Source organism: Ranitomeya imitator, chromosome 10, assembly GCF_032444005.1.
Source record: "Ranitomeya imitator isolate aRanImi1 chromosome 10, aRanImi1.pri, whole genome shotgun sequence".
NCBI lineage: Eukaryota > Metazoa > Chordata > Amphibia > Anura > Dendrobatidae > Ranitomeya > Ranitomeya imitator.
The window spans coordinates 142,572,724-142,590,563 of NC_091291.1; the positions used below are offsets into that span (position 1 = coordinate 142,572,724).

At 50.6% G+C, this 17,840-nt stretch overlaps 1 protein-coding gene across 7 annotated transcripts in view; it reads right to left on the reverse strand.

Annotated features, from left to right (window-relative positions):
• The window catches only part of ROBO3 (roundabout guidance receptor 3), a 438,180-nt gene that overhangs the window by 26,277 nt on the left and 394,063 nt on the right, over nucleotides 1-17,840 (reverse strand). For 5 of the 7 annotated variants that reach the window (XM_069741133.1, XM_069741134.1, XM_069741135.1 and 2 more), the window contains 7 exons: nucleotides 15,179-15,336; nucleotides 14,960-15,080; nucleotides 14,589-14,727; nucleotides 13,596-13,723; nucleotides 10,598-10,722; nucleotides 4,312-4,483; nucleotides 1,619-1,824 (listed from right to left, as the gene is read on the reverse strand). In XM_069741133.1, coding sequence (XP_069597234.1) covers nucleotides 1,619-1,824; nucleotides 4,312-4,483; nucleotides 10,598-10,722; nucleotides 13,596-13,723; nucleotides 14,589-14,727; nucleotides 14,960-15,080; nucleotides 15,179-15,336 — 1,049 coding nt within the window. Of the gene's footprint in view, nucleotides 1-1,618; nucleotides 1,825-4,311; nucleotides 4,484-10,597; nucleotides 10,723-13,313; nucleotides 13,326-13,595; nucleotides 13,724-14,588; nucleotides 14,728-14,959; nucleotides 15,081-15,178; nucleotides 15,337-17,840 lie in introns of all 7 variants that reach the window. The other 2 variants (XM_069741132.1, XM_069741136.1) reach the window with 1 other exon arrangement.

A 17,840-nucleotide genomic window follows, 5' to 3' on the forward strand; every position in this document is an offset into this window, starting at 1 on the left:
GTCTCTCGTCCGTCCCTCTCTCCGTCTCCTGTCCGTCCGTCTCTCGTCCGTCCCTCTCTCCGTCTCCTGTCCGTCCGTCCCTCTCTCCGTCTCCTGTCCGTCCGTCTCTCGTCCATCCCTCTCTCCGTCTCCTGTCCGTCCCTCTCTCCGTCTCCTGTCCGTCCGTCTCTCCGTCTCCTGTCCGTCTCTCAGTCTCTTGTCCGTCCGGCCGTCTCTCGTCCGGCCGTCTCTCGTCCGTCCGTCCGTCTCTCCGTCTCCTGTCTGTCCGTCTCTCGCCCGTCCGTCTCTCCGTCTCCTGTCCGTCCGTCTCCTGTCCCTCCATCTCCCGTCCGTCTCTCCGTCTCCCGGCCCCTGTCCGTCTCTCCGTCTCCTGTCCGTCCGGCCGTCTCTCGTCCGGCCGTCTCTCGTCCGTCCTCCTCCATATCAGACAGACGGCTATTAATGACTACACCTCTACCTCCCTGTAGCAATATTTCCTGTTCTATATTTTTGGATTTGCTCTTGGTGTTTTTCTTCGTCCGCCGTCGTCTTCGCTGCTTGTAAAATATTAAACACTTTCTCATCAGATCAGGAACAGCTACAGTAAAATCATTTGCAAGCCCAGTATTAAAAATGTATGTACCGTGTCTGCGGCAGCAGCATGCCGGGGCAATCAGAGTTCAGAGACTGACAGCCGGCAGCGGCCCCCACAGACACAGACACCAGTATAGAAATAACAAGCAATCATTACAATATCAGGAGCCACATTCCGCAGTCCGACGGCCAGCGCCGCCCCATCACCACGATCCCCCGTATGCAGGAACAAGCCCGCAATACACAGAACCGGCTGAGCAGCCGGCCACACTTACACCAGAACTTTCAGTTCTTTAATATTTCACCATCTCTTCTTGCTGTCAGTGACGGGTTCATTTTGCCAACAGGTGCAGATTAAATACAAGTAAAGAACAAGCCTGTCCTAATCACCGTCCAGCACGTGGGAATGGCCAAAAACAGATTACAATGTGACGGTTTTGAGGCAGAAAGAAAATTTTTTGTTGCACCTTGAATTTGTAGTAAAACAATTCCATCATTATTAATAAAAAAAAAAAAAAAAAAAAACACACAGGGTGGGGCTTACTTGGAGAGGCGGAGCTTACCAAGAGGGGTGGGACCAACCACCAGAAAACGGATTCCTATCGTTTATGGCGCTCAGAGAGCCGAAAACTGTTTATTAAGATGGGGGTGGCTGTAAGACATTAGGGGCATCTTACAGTAAACTTCTGATTAAGACTCACATCGAGGCACCAGTAAATTACTACCAAAGTAAAAGATACGGCGGTCCGTCACCAACAAGGTATAGAAGCGATGCTGTAACCATGGCTACGGGAGGAGGAGCCCAATCCAGATACTATGTAACAACTCCCAGGTCCTATAACATTCCAGGCCTGATTAGCCTTAGCGGAGTACTCCGGTGACGCTCACTGAGCGGCTGTGGTAACATAACTGACGGCACGCACCATCAGCAGATATGGCGCCTGCGCCTATCGTTGAGCAGCGTCTGACAACTATCACAAGGCAGAAAGAAAAGGATGAGATGCCGGATTATCGGGCTGTGGACTAGAGGAGACATCGGACTGACCTGCAGATGGCCGATCTGTAACGTGCCGTTATCCAGCACGCTGATCCTGGGGTCGCTGCCCCCGAGTCTCTGCCCATCTTTCAGCCAATGAGTGCTGGGCAGGGGGTTCCCGGTCACATGACACTGCATCTGAACAGCCGAATCTGCAGCCAAGGTTTGGTTGGAGGGTCCTCGGCGGATTATTGGTGGAACTCGATCCGATGTGGCTGAAAACATAGAAAACGTCATTAGTACTGGGAAGCAACTGGTAGAATAAAGGCAGCCATATTGGAAGTCACCCAGCTTTCCCAGACCCGGAATATCCCACTAATAAATTTTTATCCCTGTTACTATACTGCAGGGTGTCAGGCCCTGAATGGTATCATGTAATATCGTCACTCAGCTTTCCCTATGTATATGTTGTATGGGGCCGTGTACGATCTGTATGGGGAACACAGTGGTCATCACCCAGATTTCCCAAACAGGGACGTCTGCAGAAAAGCTTTAAACAGGGCGAGACATCGATTCCTGGTTCTCCCTGATTAATATCCGCTCACTCAGCGAAATAAACACGGAGGGGACATCGCGATCAATGATTAATCAACGATCTGTTATACGACAAGCGACGTCTCCAGAATTCTCCGTTAATGGTGTTGGTTTAACAAACTGTCCGTGAAGCCGCCCTGATCTACAACCAGGGAGGAGAACGCATCCATCAGCGCTTTCTCCGCCACCTAATGAAATCGTCTTCCATGGCCAATAATTAGTTACTTGCCGAGACTTATCGGCAATCGTGGGAAACGAGCATAAACGTTCTCATTATATCCTATGTGGAAATTAAACTCTATTATCTACTTCATAGAAATATAATGGACCGGGGTGCAGCGGCGAAGTGAAGAGCGACCGGGGTGCAGCGGCAAAGTGAAGAGCGACCGGGGTGCAGCGGCAAAGTGAAGAGCAACCGGGGTGCAGCGGCGAAGTGAAGAGTGATCGGGGTGCGGCAGCAAAGTGAAGAGTGATCGGGGTGCGGCAGCAAAGTGAAGAGTGATCGGGGTGCGGCAGCGAAGTGAAGAGTGATCGGGGTGCGGCAGCGAAGTGAAGAGTGATCGGGGTGCGGCAGCAAAGTGAAGAGTGATCGGGGTGCGGCAGCAAAGTGAAGAGTGATCGGGGTGCGGCAGCGAAGTGAAGAGTGATCGGGGTGCGGCAGCAAAGTGAAGAGTGATCGGGGTGCGGCAGCGAAGTGAAGAGTGATCGGGGTGCGGCAGCAAAGTGAAGAGTGATCGGGGTGCGGCAGCAAAGTGAAGAGTGATCGGGGTGCAGCGGCAAAGTGAAGAGTGATCGGGGTGCGGCAGCGAAGTGAAGAGTGATCGGGGTGCGGCAGCAAAGTGAAGAGTGATCGGGGTGCGGCAGCAAAGTGAAGAGTGATCGGGGTGCGGCAGCGAAGTGAAGAGTGATCGGGGTGCGGCAGCGAAGTGAAGAGTGATCGGGGTGCGGCAGCGAAGTGAAGAGTGATCAGGGTGCGGCAGCGAAGTGAAGAGTGATCGGGGTGCGGCAGCGAAGTGAAGAGTGATCGGGGTGCGGCAGCGAAGTGAAGAGTGATCGGGGTGCGGCAGCAAAGTGAAGAGTGATCGGGGTGCGGCAGCAAAGTGAAGAGTGATCGGGGTGCGGCAGCGAAGTGAAGAGTGATCGGGGTGCGGCAGCGAAGTGAAGAGTGATCGGGGTGCGGCAGCGAAGTGAAGAGTGATCGGGGTGCGGCAGCGAAGTGAAGAGTGATCGGGGTGCAGCGATGAAGTAAAGGGTCACTAAGTGAAGAGTGATCGGGGTGCAGCGGACCAATTTTTTGCATTGGCCAGATGGCTCTTCGTTTTACACACGGCCCAAACACAATAGGGCCACGTACACGTGGATCTTTGATCAGTATATTGCTTGTGTACTACGCATATCATGGATCTATATTCACATTGATATATAAAATATCCATTTATCTAAATGGATGTGGATAGAATGTGGATGAGTCGGGTCGCTTCTCTGGGTGAACCCTCCATAGCAGTCCTGAGCTGCGTACAGTCTGAGAAGGGACAACAATGACCAGTAAATATCCTGTCCGGCTGGTAAATGACACCACATCTGAGGACGCCCATCGCTGATTCTGCCTTTGGGCTGCAATTGTTTTCTGCTCATCTCCCACCATCCAGTAATACATCCTGCCCCGGCGCCAGCGCCACTCCAGATCTATATATCTGAGCGTCTGTCGCCCAGAGCGCTATACTGATTCTAGCGGAATAGTTTTATTGAGTGGACATGAAGCGAGGACGACGCAAACTGCTGCGCTGACAGAAAACACCGACAACCTGAGCTTTGTTACACTGGACGCACATTATAGATGAGGCTCACACCGGCGTGTAGACAGGTTACACAGATCAGCCTGGACATTCGATCCGACGGTGGCCAGAAGCTAAACGTATCCGGGTCTAACCATACAGCGACAACATCGGGTGGAGGGGAACACAATAGCCCCAACGAGAGACTATAGGAAGCAAGGCTGCAATTCACTTGGAAATTATCAGACTTGTGGCCCCTCGCAACCACTGCAGCAAGAGGGGGCACCATAACAGGTAACACTACTGATGAACGTCCTCGCTACTATCACCCCCTGTACATAAGCTCCAGAGACGTCCTGCTCTGACAACAGGTCACGTTATCTCACAGCTTACCGTCCTCCACTTCCAGGAGAGCCTTGGCCAAGATGCTCCCGGCCACGCTGATGGCCTGGCACATGTAGTACCCCGAGTCTCCCGTCTGGACGTCTATTATGGTGAGTTCTCCACTGGGGGAGACAGAGAAGCGTCCCACGGTCTGCGGGGGCTGGCTTGGGAAGAGCAGGATCTGGAAGACAAGTGAATACGTGCAATGTAGAAGAAGTCTCCATACTGGAGGTACATGAGGCCGGCATTAGGGGGCCGCACAGCCAGACCCCGCGACGTCAGCCATGACTTATGTATCTGGAGCAGCTTTATCTAATGACCCATCTATTATTTATAGCAACTTAATCCACAGTTTGTGCTTCTTCCCTCGGGTCTTGTAAAAGCCGCTGCCGGGGAAGAAACATTTTACTTTCTATTCTATTCTAGTCCGTATTATGGAACGAGGTTTTCTGGGGGCCATTAATAAGGGGGCAGATGTTTCCCTCCACCAGCTCCACATGGTTTATGGCTATTACCCACAATGCCACTTGTTGTGAGAAGCTTCCGGCCATCTATAAAGCTGTTATAGTGTCGGCCATTATTACCTCTTGTGGTCGGCGTTCCACAGTCTGACTGCTCTAACTGTAAAGAACCCTTTCCTATGTAGCTGACGGAATCGCCTTTCTTCCACCCGTAATGATGCCCCCTGGTCCTTAGAAAGGTCCTTGGAAGGAATAAGTCATGTGCCGTCCTTCGTGTTGACCACGCATATGTTTATATTGTCTCCTAGTGCCTACATGTGAGCAGCCGCCATTGTGGTCCTCGTCCGATCTATGGAGAGACGACACAGGCGTTTTTGTGTAAAAACAAACCATGTCACCCCTGTGCCCTCTTCTCACCTGGCGCTCGTTCACACGATGCAGCCATGGTGCATTTTTTTGCTGCAATTGAAAAAAATTGTTCCAAAAATAAAAATGTTCCACAACTGCCCCATGTGAACGCACCCGATCCCTATTGTTTTCCTATATAGCAGGAGTTACAGACTTTAGCAATACTTCCTGTGATCTCCCCCTCAATGATCTGTCGTTACATGGGACTGCAGGAACTATTGTGTACAGTAGTTTGTTTTTCTGGACTATTGGAAGGCAGATTTACAGGACTCGCTGCTTATATGCCGGTAATTCTCACCACAAGCAATTAAGGAAAGTCACTGTCTGGAAATATTCCCCATTAATAAGATTGTGGCTTCCAGGAGTCTCGGACTAATTAGCCAGAAACATCACCGGCTCGTTAAAGCTTCTCGGGTCTCCGTACATGATGCAATAAATTTTCTGGTCGTTACAATCAACTCTAGAGGGTAAAGGCCCCTTCACATTGAGCGACGCTGCAGCGATACCGACAACGATCCGGATCGCTGCAGCGTCGCTGTTTGGTCGCTGGAGAGCTGTCACACAGACCGCTCTCCAGCGACCAACGATGCCGGTAACCAGGGTAAACATCGGGTAACTAAGCGCAGGGCCGCGCTTAGTAACCCGATGTTTACCCTGGTTACCATGCTAAAAGTAAAAAAAAACAAACACTACAGGTTCAAACACTTAGGTTCTGTAGAAGGACGTAGATCTGGGTATTTATTATGATGGAATATAGGCTGAACTGGATGGACAAATGTCTTTTTTCGGCCTTACTAACTATGTTACTATGTTACTATGTTACTATGTTACATACTTACCTACAGCCGTCTGTCCTCCAGCGCTGCGCTCTGCTTCTCTGCACTCCTCCTGTACTGTCTGTGAGCCGGAAAGCAGAGCGGTGACGTTACCGCTCTGCTTTCCGGCTCACAGCCAGTACAGGAGGAGTGCAGAGCACAGCGCTGGAGGACAGACAGCGTTAGGTAAGTATGTACTGTTTGTTTTTTTTTACTTTTAGCATGGTAACCAGGGTAAACATCGGGTTACTAAGCGCGGCCCTGCGCTTAGTTACCCGATGTTTACCCTGGTTACCAGTGAAGACATCGCTGGATCGGTGTCACACACGCCGATCCAGCGATGTCTTCAGGGAGTCCAGCGACAAAATAAAGTTCTGGACTTTATTCAGCGACCAACGATCTCCCAGCAGGGGCCTGATCGTTGGTCGCTGTCACACATAACGATTTCATTAACGATATCGTTGCTACGTCACAAATAGCAACGATATCGTTAACAATATCGTTATGTGTGAAGGTACCTTTCCATTATAATTGCTGCCTGAAGTAAATCGGCCCCTGGGGGCTGGGGCCTCACCCCACATTACTCAGGGCCCCCTGGGTCCATCACCGGGGCAGATGGGTGCCGCCAGGACTTCTCCTCCTGGACACACAAGGTTGTCTCTTCCCAGCTGTTTACTTAGAGGGACCTGAGTGTAAAGGCAGATTCCTCAGGGTCCGGACCCCCTCTCCCCCAGACTCTCCCCCAGTTTATGTCTCTCTCAGTCTGTTTATTTGTTCTGGTAATGGACCTATTAATGGCCTATTACTCCTCAGGGGGATGGGACACGTCAGCGAGGTATCTGGTGGGCAATGATGAGAGTCCTTATTCATTTCTTATCATTTCCATTGTGAGGTTTTGAACATTTCCATCCTTAAAGATAATAAAAATCCCTTTAATCCAGCTTTTGGTAATTCATAGAGTCTAATAATCCAGAATCTTTAATAATCCAGATTTACAAAAATCCCATTGTAGAATCGAAAGCTTTAAAAAAAATAAAAATTCAGAAACCCAAAATGATCCAGGTCCTCTAATCTGGCATTTGATAATCCAGAACCCCTTCTAACCTGATCTCATAACGACAAGTGATAGCAGCAGATCTTAGGATTCGATTCCTGGAGCTTTTCTACTATTATATTTTACCTTCTGTGAGCGTCCAATAATCCACAACATTTCATAATCTGGAGTCTCTGAAAAATCCTAGAAGTAATTCATCACACAAATCTTCCCTGAAAAACGTATTGGAAACAATTTGAGCGTTTTTTGGGAAACTAATAAATCTCAGCCGCCATCCACATCAATGTTATCAGTGCGGTTACAATGTCAGGAGACAGTAAATTGGCCTGACGTGACCTGCAGGGTAAAGGCTCCAGCGCCTACATGACCTCTGCGGGGGGTAAAGGCTCCAGCGCCTACATGACCTCTGCGGGGGTAAAGGCTCCAGCGCCTACATGACCTCTGCGGGGGTAAAGGCTCCAGCGCCTACATGACCTCTGCGGGGTAACGGCTCCAGCGCCTACATGACCTCTGCGGGGTAACGGCTCCAGCGCCTACATGACCTCTGCGGGGTAACGGCTCCAGCGCCTACATGACCTCTGCAGGGTAACGGCTCCAGCGCCTACATGACCTCTGCGGGGGTAAAGGCTCCAGCGCCTACATGACCTCTGCGGGGTAACGGCTCCAGCGCCTACATGACCTCTGCGGGGTAAAGGCTCCAGCGCCTACATGACCTCTGCGGGGTAACGGCTCCAGCGCCTACATGACCTCTGCGGGGTAACGGCTCCAGCGCCTACATGACCTCTGCAGGGTAACGGCTCCAGCGCCTACATGACCTCTGCAGGGTAACGGCTCCAGCGCCTACATGACCTCTGCGGGGTAACGGCTCCAGCGCCTACATGACCTCTGCGGGGTAACGGCTCCAGCGCCTACATGACCTCTGCGGGGTAACGGCTCCAGCGCCTACATGACTTCAGCGGGGTAACGGCTCCAGCGCCTACATGACCTCAGCGGGGTAAAGGCTCCAGCGCCTACATGACCTCTGCGGGGTAACGGCTCCAGCGCCTACATGACCTCTGCGGGGTAACGGCTCCAGCGCCTACATGACCTCTGCGGGTTAACGGCTCCAGCGCCTACATGACTTCAGCGGGGTAACGGCTCCAGCGTCTACAAGACCTCTGCAGGGTAACGGCTCCAGCGCCTACATGACCTCTGCGGGATAACGGCTCCAGCGCCTACATGACCTCTGCGGGGTAAAGGCTCCAGCGCCTACATGACCTCTGCGGGGTAACAACTCCAGCGCCTACATGACTTCAGCGGGGTAACGGCTCCAGCGTCTACAAGACCTCTGCGGGGTAACGGCTCCAGTGCCTACATGACCTCTGCGGGGTAACGGCTCCAGCGCCTACATGACCTCTGCAGGGTAACGGCTCCAGCGCCTACATGACCTCTGCGGGGTAACGGCTCCAGTGCCTACATGACCTCTGCGGGGTAACGGCTCCAGCGCCTACATGACCTCAGCGGGGTAACGGCTCCAGCGCCTACATGACCTCTGCGGGGTAACGGCTCCAGCGCCTACATGACCTCTGTGGGGTAAAGGCTCCAGCACCTACATGACCTCTGCGGGGAAAAGGCCCCAGCGCCTACATGACCTCTGTGGGGTAAAGGCTCCAGCGCCTACATGACCTCTGAGGGGTAAAGGCTCCAGCACCTACATGACCTCTGCGGGGTAAAGGCTCCAGCGCCTACATGACCTCTGAGGGGTAAAGGCCCCAGCGCCTACATGACCTCTGTGGGGTAAAGGCTCCAGCGCCTATATGACCTCTGAGGGGTAAAGGCTCCAGCGCCTACATGACCTCTGTGGGGTAAAGGCTCCAGCGCCTACATGACCTCTGCGGGGGTAACGGCTCCAGCGCCTACATGACCTCTGTTGGGTAAAGGCTCCAGCACCTACATGACCTCTGCGGGAGAAAAGGCCCCAGCACCTACATGAGCTCTGTGGGGTAACGGCTCCAGCGCCTACATGACCTCTGAGGGGTAAAGGCTCCAGCACCTACATGACCTCTGTGGGGTAAAGGCTCCAGCACCTACATGACCTCTGCGGGGTAACGGCTCCAGCGCCTACATGACCTCTGCGGGGTAACGGCTCCGTGGGTCACATTTTCTCTGTAAACACTTAAAAAGTTACTTCTTGTGTGGTTAATCTCTGACCTCACCAACAAGCAACCTCCTCCAGTGACACCACATTAAGGGGTCCCTCTGTCTACAGGCGCAGAAGGATAAGGGTCAGATAGTCCGAATCCCAACCCGATCCTGCTGTTGCAGCATCAATAGTAAAAAGATCTATTGTTAAAAATTAAAAAAACCTGCTATTCTCACCTTCCGTAGTCCGACGATGCGCTCGCGCCTGCCGCCAGCATCCGGTCCCAGAGATGCATTGCAAAATTACCCAGAAGACTTAGCGGTCTCGCGAGACCGCTAAGTGATCTGGGTAATTTCGCAATGCATCCTGGGAATGCAAGATGGCGGCAGCCGCACGCGTATCGCCAGAGGTTTGCTGGATCTACGCTGGATGTCTTAGATACCGCGTGGCTGCTATATACTACCTGGCCAGTGTTATATACTATGTGGGCTGTGTGATATACTGCGTGGGCTGCGTTATATACTACATGGCTGCTATATACTACCTGGGCAGTGTTCTATACTATGTGGGCTGTGTGATATACTGCATGGGCTGCGTTATATACTACATGGCTGCTATATACTACATGGTCAGTGTTATATACTATGTGGGCTGTGTGATATACTGCGTGAGCTGCGTTATATACTACATGGCTGCTATATACTACCTGGGCAGTGTTATATACTATGTTGGCTGTGTTCTATACTGCATGGGCTGCGTTATATACTACATGGGCAGTGTTATATACTACGTAGCTGTGTTCTATACTGCGTGCTATATACTACGTGGCCACTGTTAATAAGTAATTATAAAAACATGATATGGGCAAAAAGGAGGAAATATATCTACACTAAATATAAAACAATAAATACATCAGTGGTGAGAGGTAGAATATTTATCCGTGAACCTTCAGTATATCATGTATCAATCCAAGTAACCATCAAACAAGATAAAAAGTAAAGCAGCATAAAAGGGGGAATAGTATCCGATGGTCATATTATTATTAATAACAACAAATCTACATTGTATGAAGTAAGTACAGACCTCACCCGGAGCACGTTCCCAGCGATCAGGCTGCTATTAGCTCAGCTATTTGTCTCGCTCCATGGTTTATAGGACTGACACCGGATCCAGAAATATCCGCTCCTAGTCCGTTATGCATTTCATGTAGATTCCTGGTGGATCCCAGGCAGCATTTAGGTCTCTTAGGATCTTTGCATTTCATGGATCCATCATTGGTTGATACAGGATATACTGATTATTTATCATTTATATTCTCACTGATTCTGGTGAACTCTCTGCCTCATTGTCTCAGGGGTGGGATCAGCTCCAGGTTTTTCCTCATGAGCCTGAACCCGGCGCTTTGCTGACAGCAGCGATCACCGTCATCGCTTACCTGGCTGCCTTCCTTCTGCCAAAACACAGCGGGCGGAGGGTTCCCCTTGGTCTCACACTGAAAGGTCACCGTGCGCCCCTGGACAACGATCTGGTCTCGGGGTCTCGTCACCAGCTGAGGGGGAACTGATGAGAAAGAAGTGAGAGAAGAACGAAGTGTATCTCAGCCGGATCTACAGAAGTGCATGGAAATGTAGTGTCAGACAGGCGAACAGAGCGTATCACACAGGAGAGGATTAGATACACGGCTCAGCAGACAGTATCACACAGGAGAGGATTAGATACACGGCTCAGCAGACAGTATCACACAGGACAGGATTAGATACACAGCTCAGCAGTCAGTATCACACAGGATAGCATTAGATACACGTCTCAGCAGTCAGTATCACACAGGACAGGATTAGATACACAGCTCAGAAGAGTATCACACAGGAGAGGATTAGATACACGGCTCAGCACAGTATCACACAGGAGAGCATTAGATACACGACTCAGCAGTCAGTATCACACAGGACAGGATTAGATACACGGCTCAGCAGACAGTATCACACAGGAGAGGATTAGATACACGGCTCAGCAGACAGTATCACACAGGACAGGATTAGATACACAGCTCAGCAGTCAGTATCACACAGGATAGCATTAGATACACGTCTCAGCAGTCAGTATCACACAGGACAGGATTAGATACACAGCTCAGCAGACAGTATCACACAGGAGAGGATTAGATACACAGCTCAGCAGTCAGTATCACACAGGACAGGATTAGATACACAGCTCAGCAGACAGTATCACACAGGACAGGATTAGATACACAGCTCAGCAGTCAGTATCACACAGGATAGCATTAGATACACGTCTCAGCAGTCAGTATCACACAGGACAGGATTAGATACACGGCTCAGCAGACAGTATCACACAGGAGAGGATTAGATACACGGCTCAGCAGACAGTATCACACAGGACAGGATTAGATACACAGCTCAGCAGTCAGTATCACACAGGATAGCATTAGATACACGTCTCAGCAGTCAGTATCACACAGGACAGGATTAGATACACAGCTCAGCAGACAGTATCACACAGGAGAGGATTAGATACACAGCTCAGCAGTCAGTATCACACAGGAGAGGATTAGATACACGGCTCAGCAGTCAGTATCACACAGGAGAGGATTAGATACACGGCTCAGCAGTCAGTATCACACAGGAGAGGATTAGATACGTGGCTCAGCAGTCAGTATCACACAGGACAGGATTAGATACACAGCTCAGCAGACAGGATCTCACAGGACAGGATTAGATACACGCCTCAGCAGTCAGTATCACACAGGAGAGGATGAGATACACGGCTCAGCAGTCAGTATCACACAGGATAGGATTAGATACACAGCTCAGCAGACCGTATCACACAGGAGAGGATTAGATACACAGCTCAGCAGTCAGTATCACACAGGAGAGGATTAGATACACAGCTCAGCAGTCAGTATCACACAGGACAGGATTAGATCCACGGCTCAGCAGTCAGTATCACACAGGACAGGATTAGATACACAGCTCAGCAGTCAGTATCACACAGGAGAGGATTAGATACACAGCTCAGCAGACAGTATCACACAGGACAGGATTAGATACACAGCTCAGCAGACAGTATCACACAGGACAGGATTAGATACACAGCTCAGCAGACAGTATCACACAGGACAGGATTAGATACACAGCTCAGCAGTCAGTATCACACAGGACAGGATTAGATCCACGGCTCAGCAGTCAGTATCACACAGGACAGGATTAGATACACAGCTCAGCAGTCAGTATCACACAGGACAGGATTAGATACACAGCTCAGCAGTCAGTATCACACAGGATAGGATTAGATACACAGCTCAGCAGTCTGTATCACACAATAATATTAGATATAACTGTACAGAATACAGTATCACATGTGATGGATTAGATACGGCTGTTTGGCATATAACATCACACATGACAGGCTTGGAGACACAACTGTGCAGTCGTATCACACAGGGCTTAGATACACTTGCTGGGATGCACGCTGCCCCTGGAGATTATTGTGCAGCTCTGGGTCAGTGCTTTGCTGCAGGAGTATTGATCTGCCCGGTATTGATTACCTGTGTTTGCGGCTCCATGATGGCGGGGGGACGACTCGGGATGATGTGAAACCATCGTGACAAGTAATGTTCATCCCAGGAACCCAACACTAAACATCGGATATTTTGTGGCCAATTCTCGCTCTTGTCCAGTAATGGGGGTACGTCATCATTATCATTACACTGTATCACGTTAGGCCCAGTGATACACGATGCAGTGTAAAGAATGGTGGCTAGCTGTCGCCTCCTATACCCCAGGATGTGAGCGCCCCCCGCCGATGTATGGCTGCGGCACGTGAAATATTGATCATTCCCAGCTTTATGCTCATGTTCGGTCATACGCCCAACAAGCTCCGCTGCGTCTATGGTTTATCATTTCACCATCGGTAAGGAGGGGCACAGACGACTGCGGACAGGGGCATCATCATCATTATCTGGCTGTGGAAACCCAAATCCTGATAAACTTTCACTTTGCCTCAAAGAATCCACAGAACCGCAGGGCAAGATAGAAAACACTGACCAATGGAGACCAACACCTAGATGACCCCCAAATACACAGAATATGGGACCCTCAGTGAACAAGAAATGAGATGAAATGGATACTCACAGAATGGGCCGACTGGAGCGAGGTGAACACACATGAAATAAAAGAAAGCATGAGATGAGTACACAGAGCATGAAACACGGAGCTACACACTATACAGGGCTAGCAGGTCAGGGGTTAATTATGGTGCGGGGGGTCTGATAATGAGTCGGGCGGGTCGGTGCTGTAGATCCCAGGGTGTGAAGTGCTTACCGTGGACACTCAGGGAGCCCGAGGCACTTACCGTGGACACTCAGGGAGCCCGAGGCACTTACCGTGGACACTCAGGGAGCCCGAGGCACTTACCGTGGACACTCAGGGAGCCCGAGGCCTCCGATTTGCCGACACTGTTCTCTGTGATACAGGTGTACGTTCCCTCGTCCTCCGCCGTCAGCCGGGAGATCCGCAAAGTGCTGTCGCTGCGAATCTCGTACCTGCAAATCACGGATATCAGCTGCAACAAGGTATCACGGCTCAGCATACATAATCATCATGGAAAACACTACATATCGCCATCACCTCTACATACCATACACGGATATCAGCTGCAACAATGTATCATGGCTCAGCATACATAATCATCATGGAAAACACTACATATCTCCATCATCTCTACATAACATGCACGGATATCAGCTGCAACAATGTATCATGGCTCAGCATACATAATCATCATGGAAAACACTAAATATCACCATCACCTATACATATGCATGTGTATCAGCTGCAACAATGTATCACGGCTCAGCATAAAGTAACACTTTACCAGGAGCACGACACCTGACGCACGCTGCTCAGCCCACGGCCGGCATGAATCTGAGCCGGGCTCCACCATTGCAGCCTCTTATGTCTTTCTCAGAAATGCTCCGATGTTTCAGAGCTCTATTCTCTCCAGTCAGCGGCTGCTTCGCTCGGCTTTACTAGTGAACATGCATCCTGACCCCTCTCCCCTGCTTTACACTGCAGCTGTGCTCCATTTTGTGGACAGCGGTGATCATGGACTCCAGCTCCGCAGCAACGTCCCTTGAAGTCTGTAACACATTTCCCACCTCACCGATGACTTAGGCTGCGGGTTTGCCCCCCATGCTTTACACTGCAGCTCGGCCTCATGGGGGCACAGCTAGGATCACAGACTGTAGCTCAGACACTAATGTCCTTGAAAAGTCTGATCAAAAGACGATTAAACGCAGACTGAGAAATGAGGCTAAATGTGGAGGGGGGATTCGAAAATATTGGGGGCTGCAGATGGAAATAAAATGGGTAGGTAATAAATCGATGAATCAGGGCTGTTATGATCACCTTCCGCGGGGCAGCTCGCCCTCTTCTTTCCGCCAGCGAGCGGTGGGCATCGGGTCTCCCTGGACCTCACACTGAAAGTCCACGACATCATCCGCTAAGACCACCTGGTTTATGGGTCTTCTCACAAACGTGGGACGCTCTGCGGGGGGGATAAGAAAACAGGTCATAATCCCCAAAATGACGGAAAGGTAATATGTAAATATGTAGCACAGGAATGGCTGGGCAGCGAGGGTTAATCGGGGGAACGTGATTTTCTCTCTTGTGGTTTAATCCTCAGGATAATTAGTCTCCGTTCTCCTCCCACAGAACAAATGTCTCTGGTTCTATCTGCGGATGAATCACTTCCTGCCACCAGCGACACTGGAACGTACCAAAGACCACCAGCTGTGACGGCTCGCTGTCTCGCTCGCCCACCATATTGGTCGCCACACACACGTACATCCCAGCGTCCGTCTTTCTGGTGTTGGAAATCATCAGTTTTCCTCCCCGGATCTGAAATATAAAAGACTAATGAGAAGCAGCAAAAAAACAAAGTATCAAAGCTCATCGCACGTATCTAGTCCAGGCCTCGCGGCCCGTCGTGGTCTCACCGTGATCCGCTCATCCTTGTCACTGATGCGGACATTCTCCTTCTTCCAGGATATGGTGGGCTCTGGGTGGCCCCTGGGTGGGATGCACTCCATTACTGCGGGTTCTCCTGCTGCCACCACCACATCACTGGGAGCCTGGCGGAAGTCATCCCTGAGGACTGGAGAAAGGAAAGAGGGGTGAAAATAGAAAGCAGCATCAGTGATGTCCCCCCCATCTATCAGAGTACCCCCGACTACAGATAGTAAGACAGGACCCCCATCTATGAGAGTACCCCCGACTACAGATAGTAACACAGGACCCCCATCTATCAGAGTACCCCCGACTACATACAGTAACACAGGACCCCCATCTATCAGAGTACCCCTGACTACATACAGTAACACAGGACCCCCATCTATCAGAGTACCCCCGACTACATACAGTAAGACAGGACCCCCATCTATCAGAGTACCCCCGACTACAGATAGTAAGACAGGACCCCCATCTATCAGAGTACCCCCGACTACATACAGTAAGACAGGACCCCCATCTATCAGAGTACCCCCGACTACATACAGTAAGACAGGACCCCCATCTATCAGAGTACCCCCGACTACAGATAGTAAGACAGGACCCCCATCTATCAGAGTACCCCCGACTACATACAGTAACACAGGACCCCCATCTATCAGAGTACCCCCGACTACATACAGTAACACAGGACCCCCATCTATCAGAGTACCCCCGACTACATACAGTAAGACAGGACCCCCATCTATCAGAGTACCCCCGACTACATATAGTAACACAGGACCCCCATTTATCAGAGTACCCCCGACTACATACAGTAAGACAGGACCCCCATCTATCAGAGTACCCCCGGCTACATACAGTAACACAGGACCCCCATCTATCAGAGTACCCCCGACTACATACAGTAACACAGGACCCCCATCTATCAGAGTACCCCCGACTACATACAGTAAGACAGGACCCCCATCTATCAGAGTACCCCCGACTACATATAGTAACACAGGACCCCCATTTATCAGAGTACCCCCGACTACATACAGTAAGACAGGACCCCCATCTATCAGAGTACCCCCGACTACATACAGTAACACAGGACCCCCATCTATCAGAGTACCCCCGACTACATACAGTAAGACAGGACCCCCATCTATCAGAGTACCCCCGGCTACATACAGTAAGACAGGACCCCCATCTATCAGAGTACCCCCGACTATATATAGTAAGACAGGACCCCTATCTATGAGAGTACCCCCGACTATATATAGTAAGACAGGACCCCCATCTATGAGAGTACCCCCGACTACATACAGTAACACAGGACCCCCATCTATCAGAGTACCCCCGACTACATACAGTAACACAGGACCCCCATTTATGAGAGTACCCCCGACTACATACAGTAAGACAGGACCCCCATCTATCAGAGTACCCCCGACTACATACAGTAAGACAGGACCCCCATCTATCAGAGTACCCCCGACTACATACAGTAACACAGGACCCCCATCTATCAGAGTACCCCCGACTACATACAGTAACACAGGACCCCCATCTATCAGAGTACCCCCAACTACATATAGTAAGACAGGACCCCCATCTATCAGAGTACCCCCGAATACATACAGTTAGACAGGACCCCCATCTATCAGAGTACCCCCGACTACATACAGTAAGACAGGACCCCCATCTATCAGAGTACCCCCGACTACATACAGTAACACAGGACCCCCATCTATGAGAGTACCTCCGACTACATACAGTAACACAGGACCCCCATCTATCAGAGTACCCCCGACTACATACAGTAAGACAGGACCCCCATCTATCAGAGTACCCCCGACTACATACAGTAACACAGGACCCCCATCTATCAGAGTACCCCCGACTACATACAGTAACACAGGACCCCCATCTATCAGAGTACCCCCGACTACATATAGTAACACAGGACCCCCATCTATCAGAGTACCCCCGACTACATATAGTAAGACAGGACCCCCATCTATGAGAGTACCCCCGACTACATACAGTAACACAGGACCCCCATCTATCAGAGTACCCCCGACTACAGATAGTAAGACAGGACCCCCATCTATCAGAGTACCCCCGACTACATACAGTAACACAGGACCCCCATTTATGACAGTACCCCCGACTACATATAGTAACACAGGACACCCATTTATGAGAGTACCCCCGACTACATATAGTAACACAGGACCCCCATCTATCAGAGTACCCCCGACTACATACAGTAACACAGGACCCCCATCTATCAGAGTACCCCCGACTACATACAGTAAGACAGGACCCCCATCTATCAGAGTACCCCCGACTACATATAGTAACACAGGACCCCCATTTATGACAGTACCCCCGACTACATATAGTAACACAGGACCCCCATTTATGAGAGTACCCCCGACTACATATAGTAACACAGGACCCCCATCTATCAGAGTACCCCCGACTACATACAATAAGTCAGGACCCCCATCTATCAGAATACCCCCGACTACATACAGTAAGACAGGACCCCCATCTATGAGAGTACCCCCGACTACATACAGTAACACAGGACCCCCATCTATCAGAGTACCCCCGACTACATACAGTAACACAGGACCCCCATCTATCAGAGTACCCCCG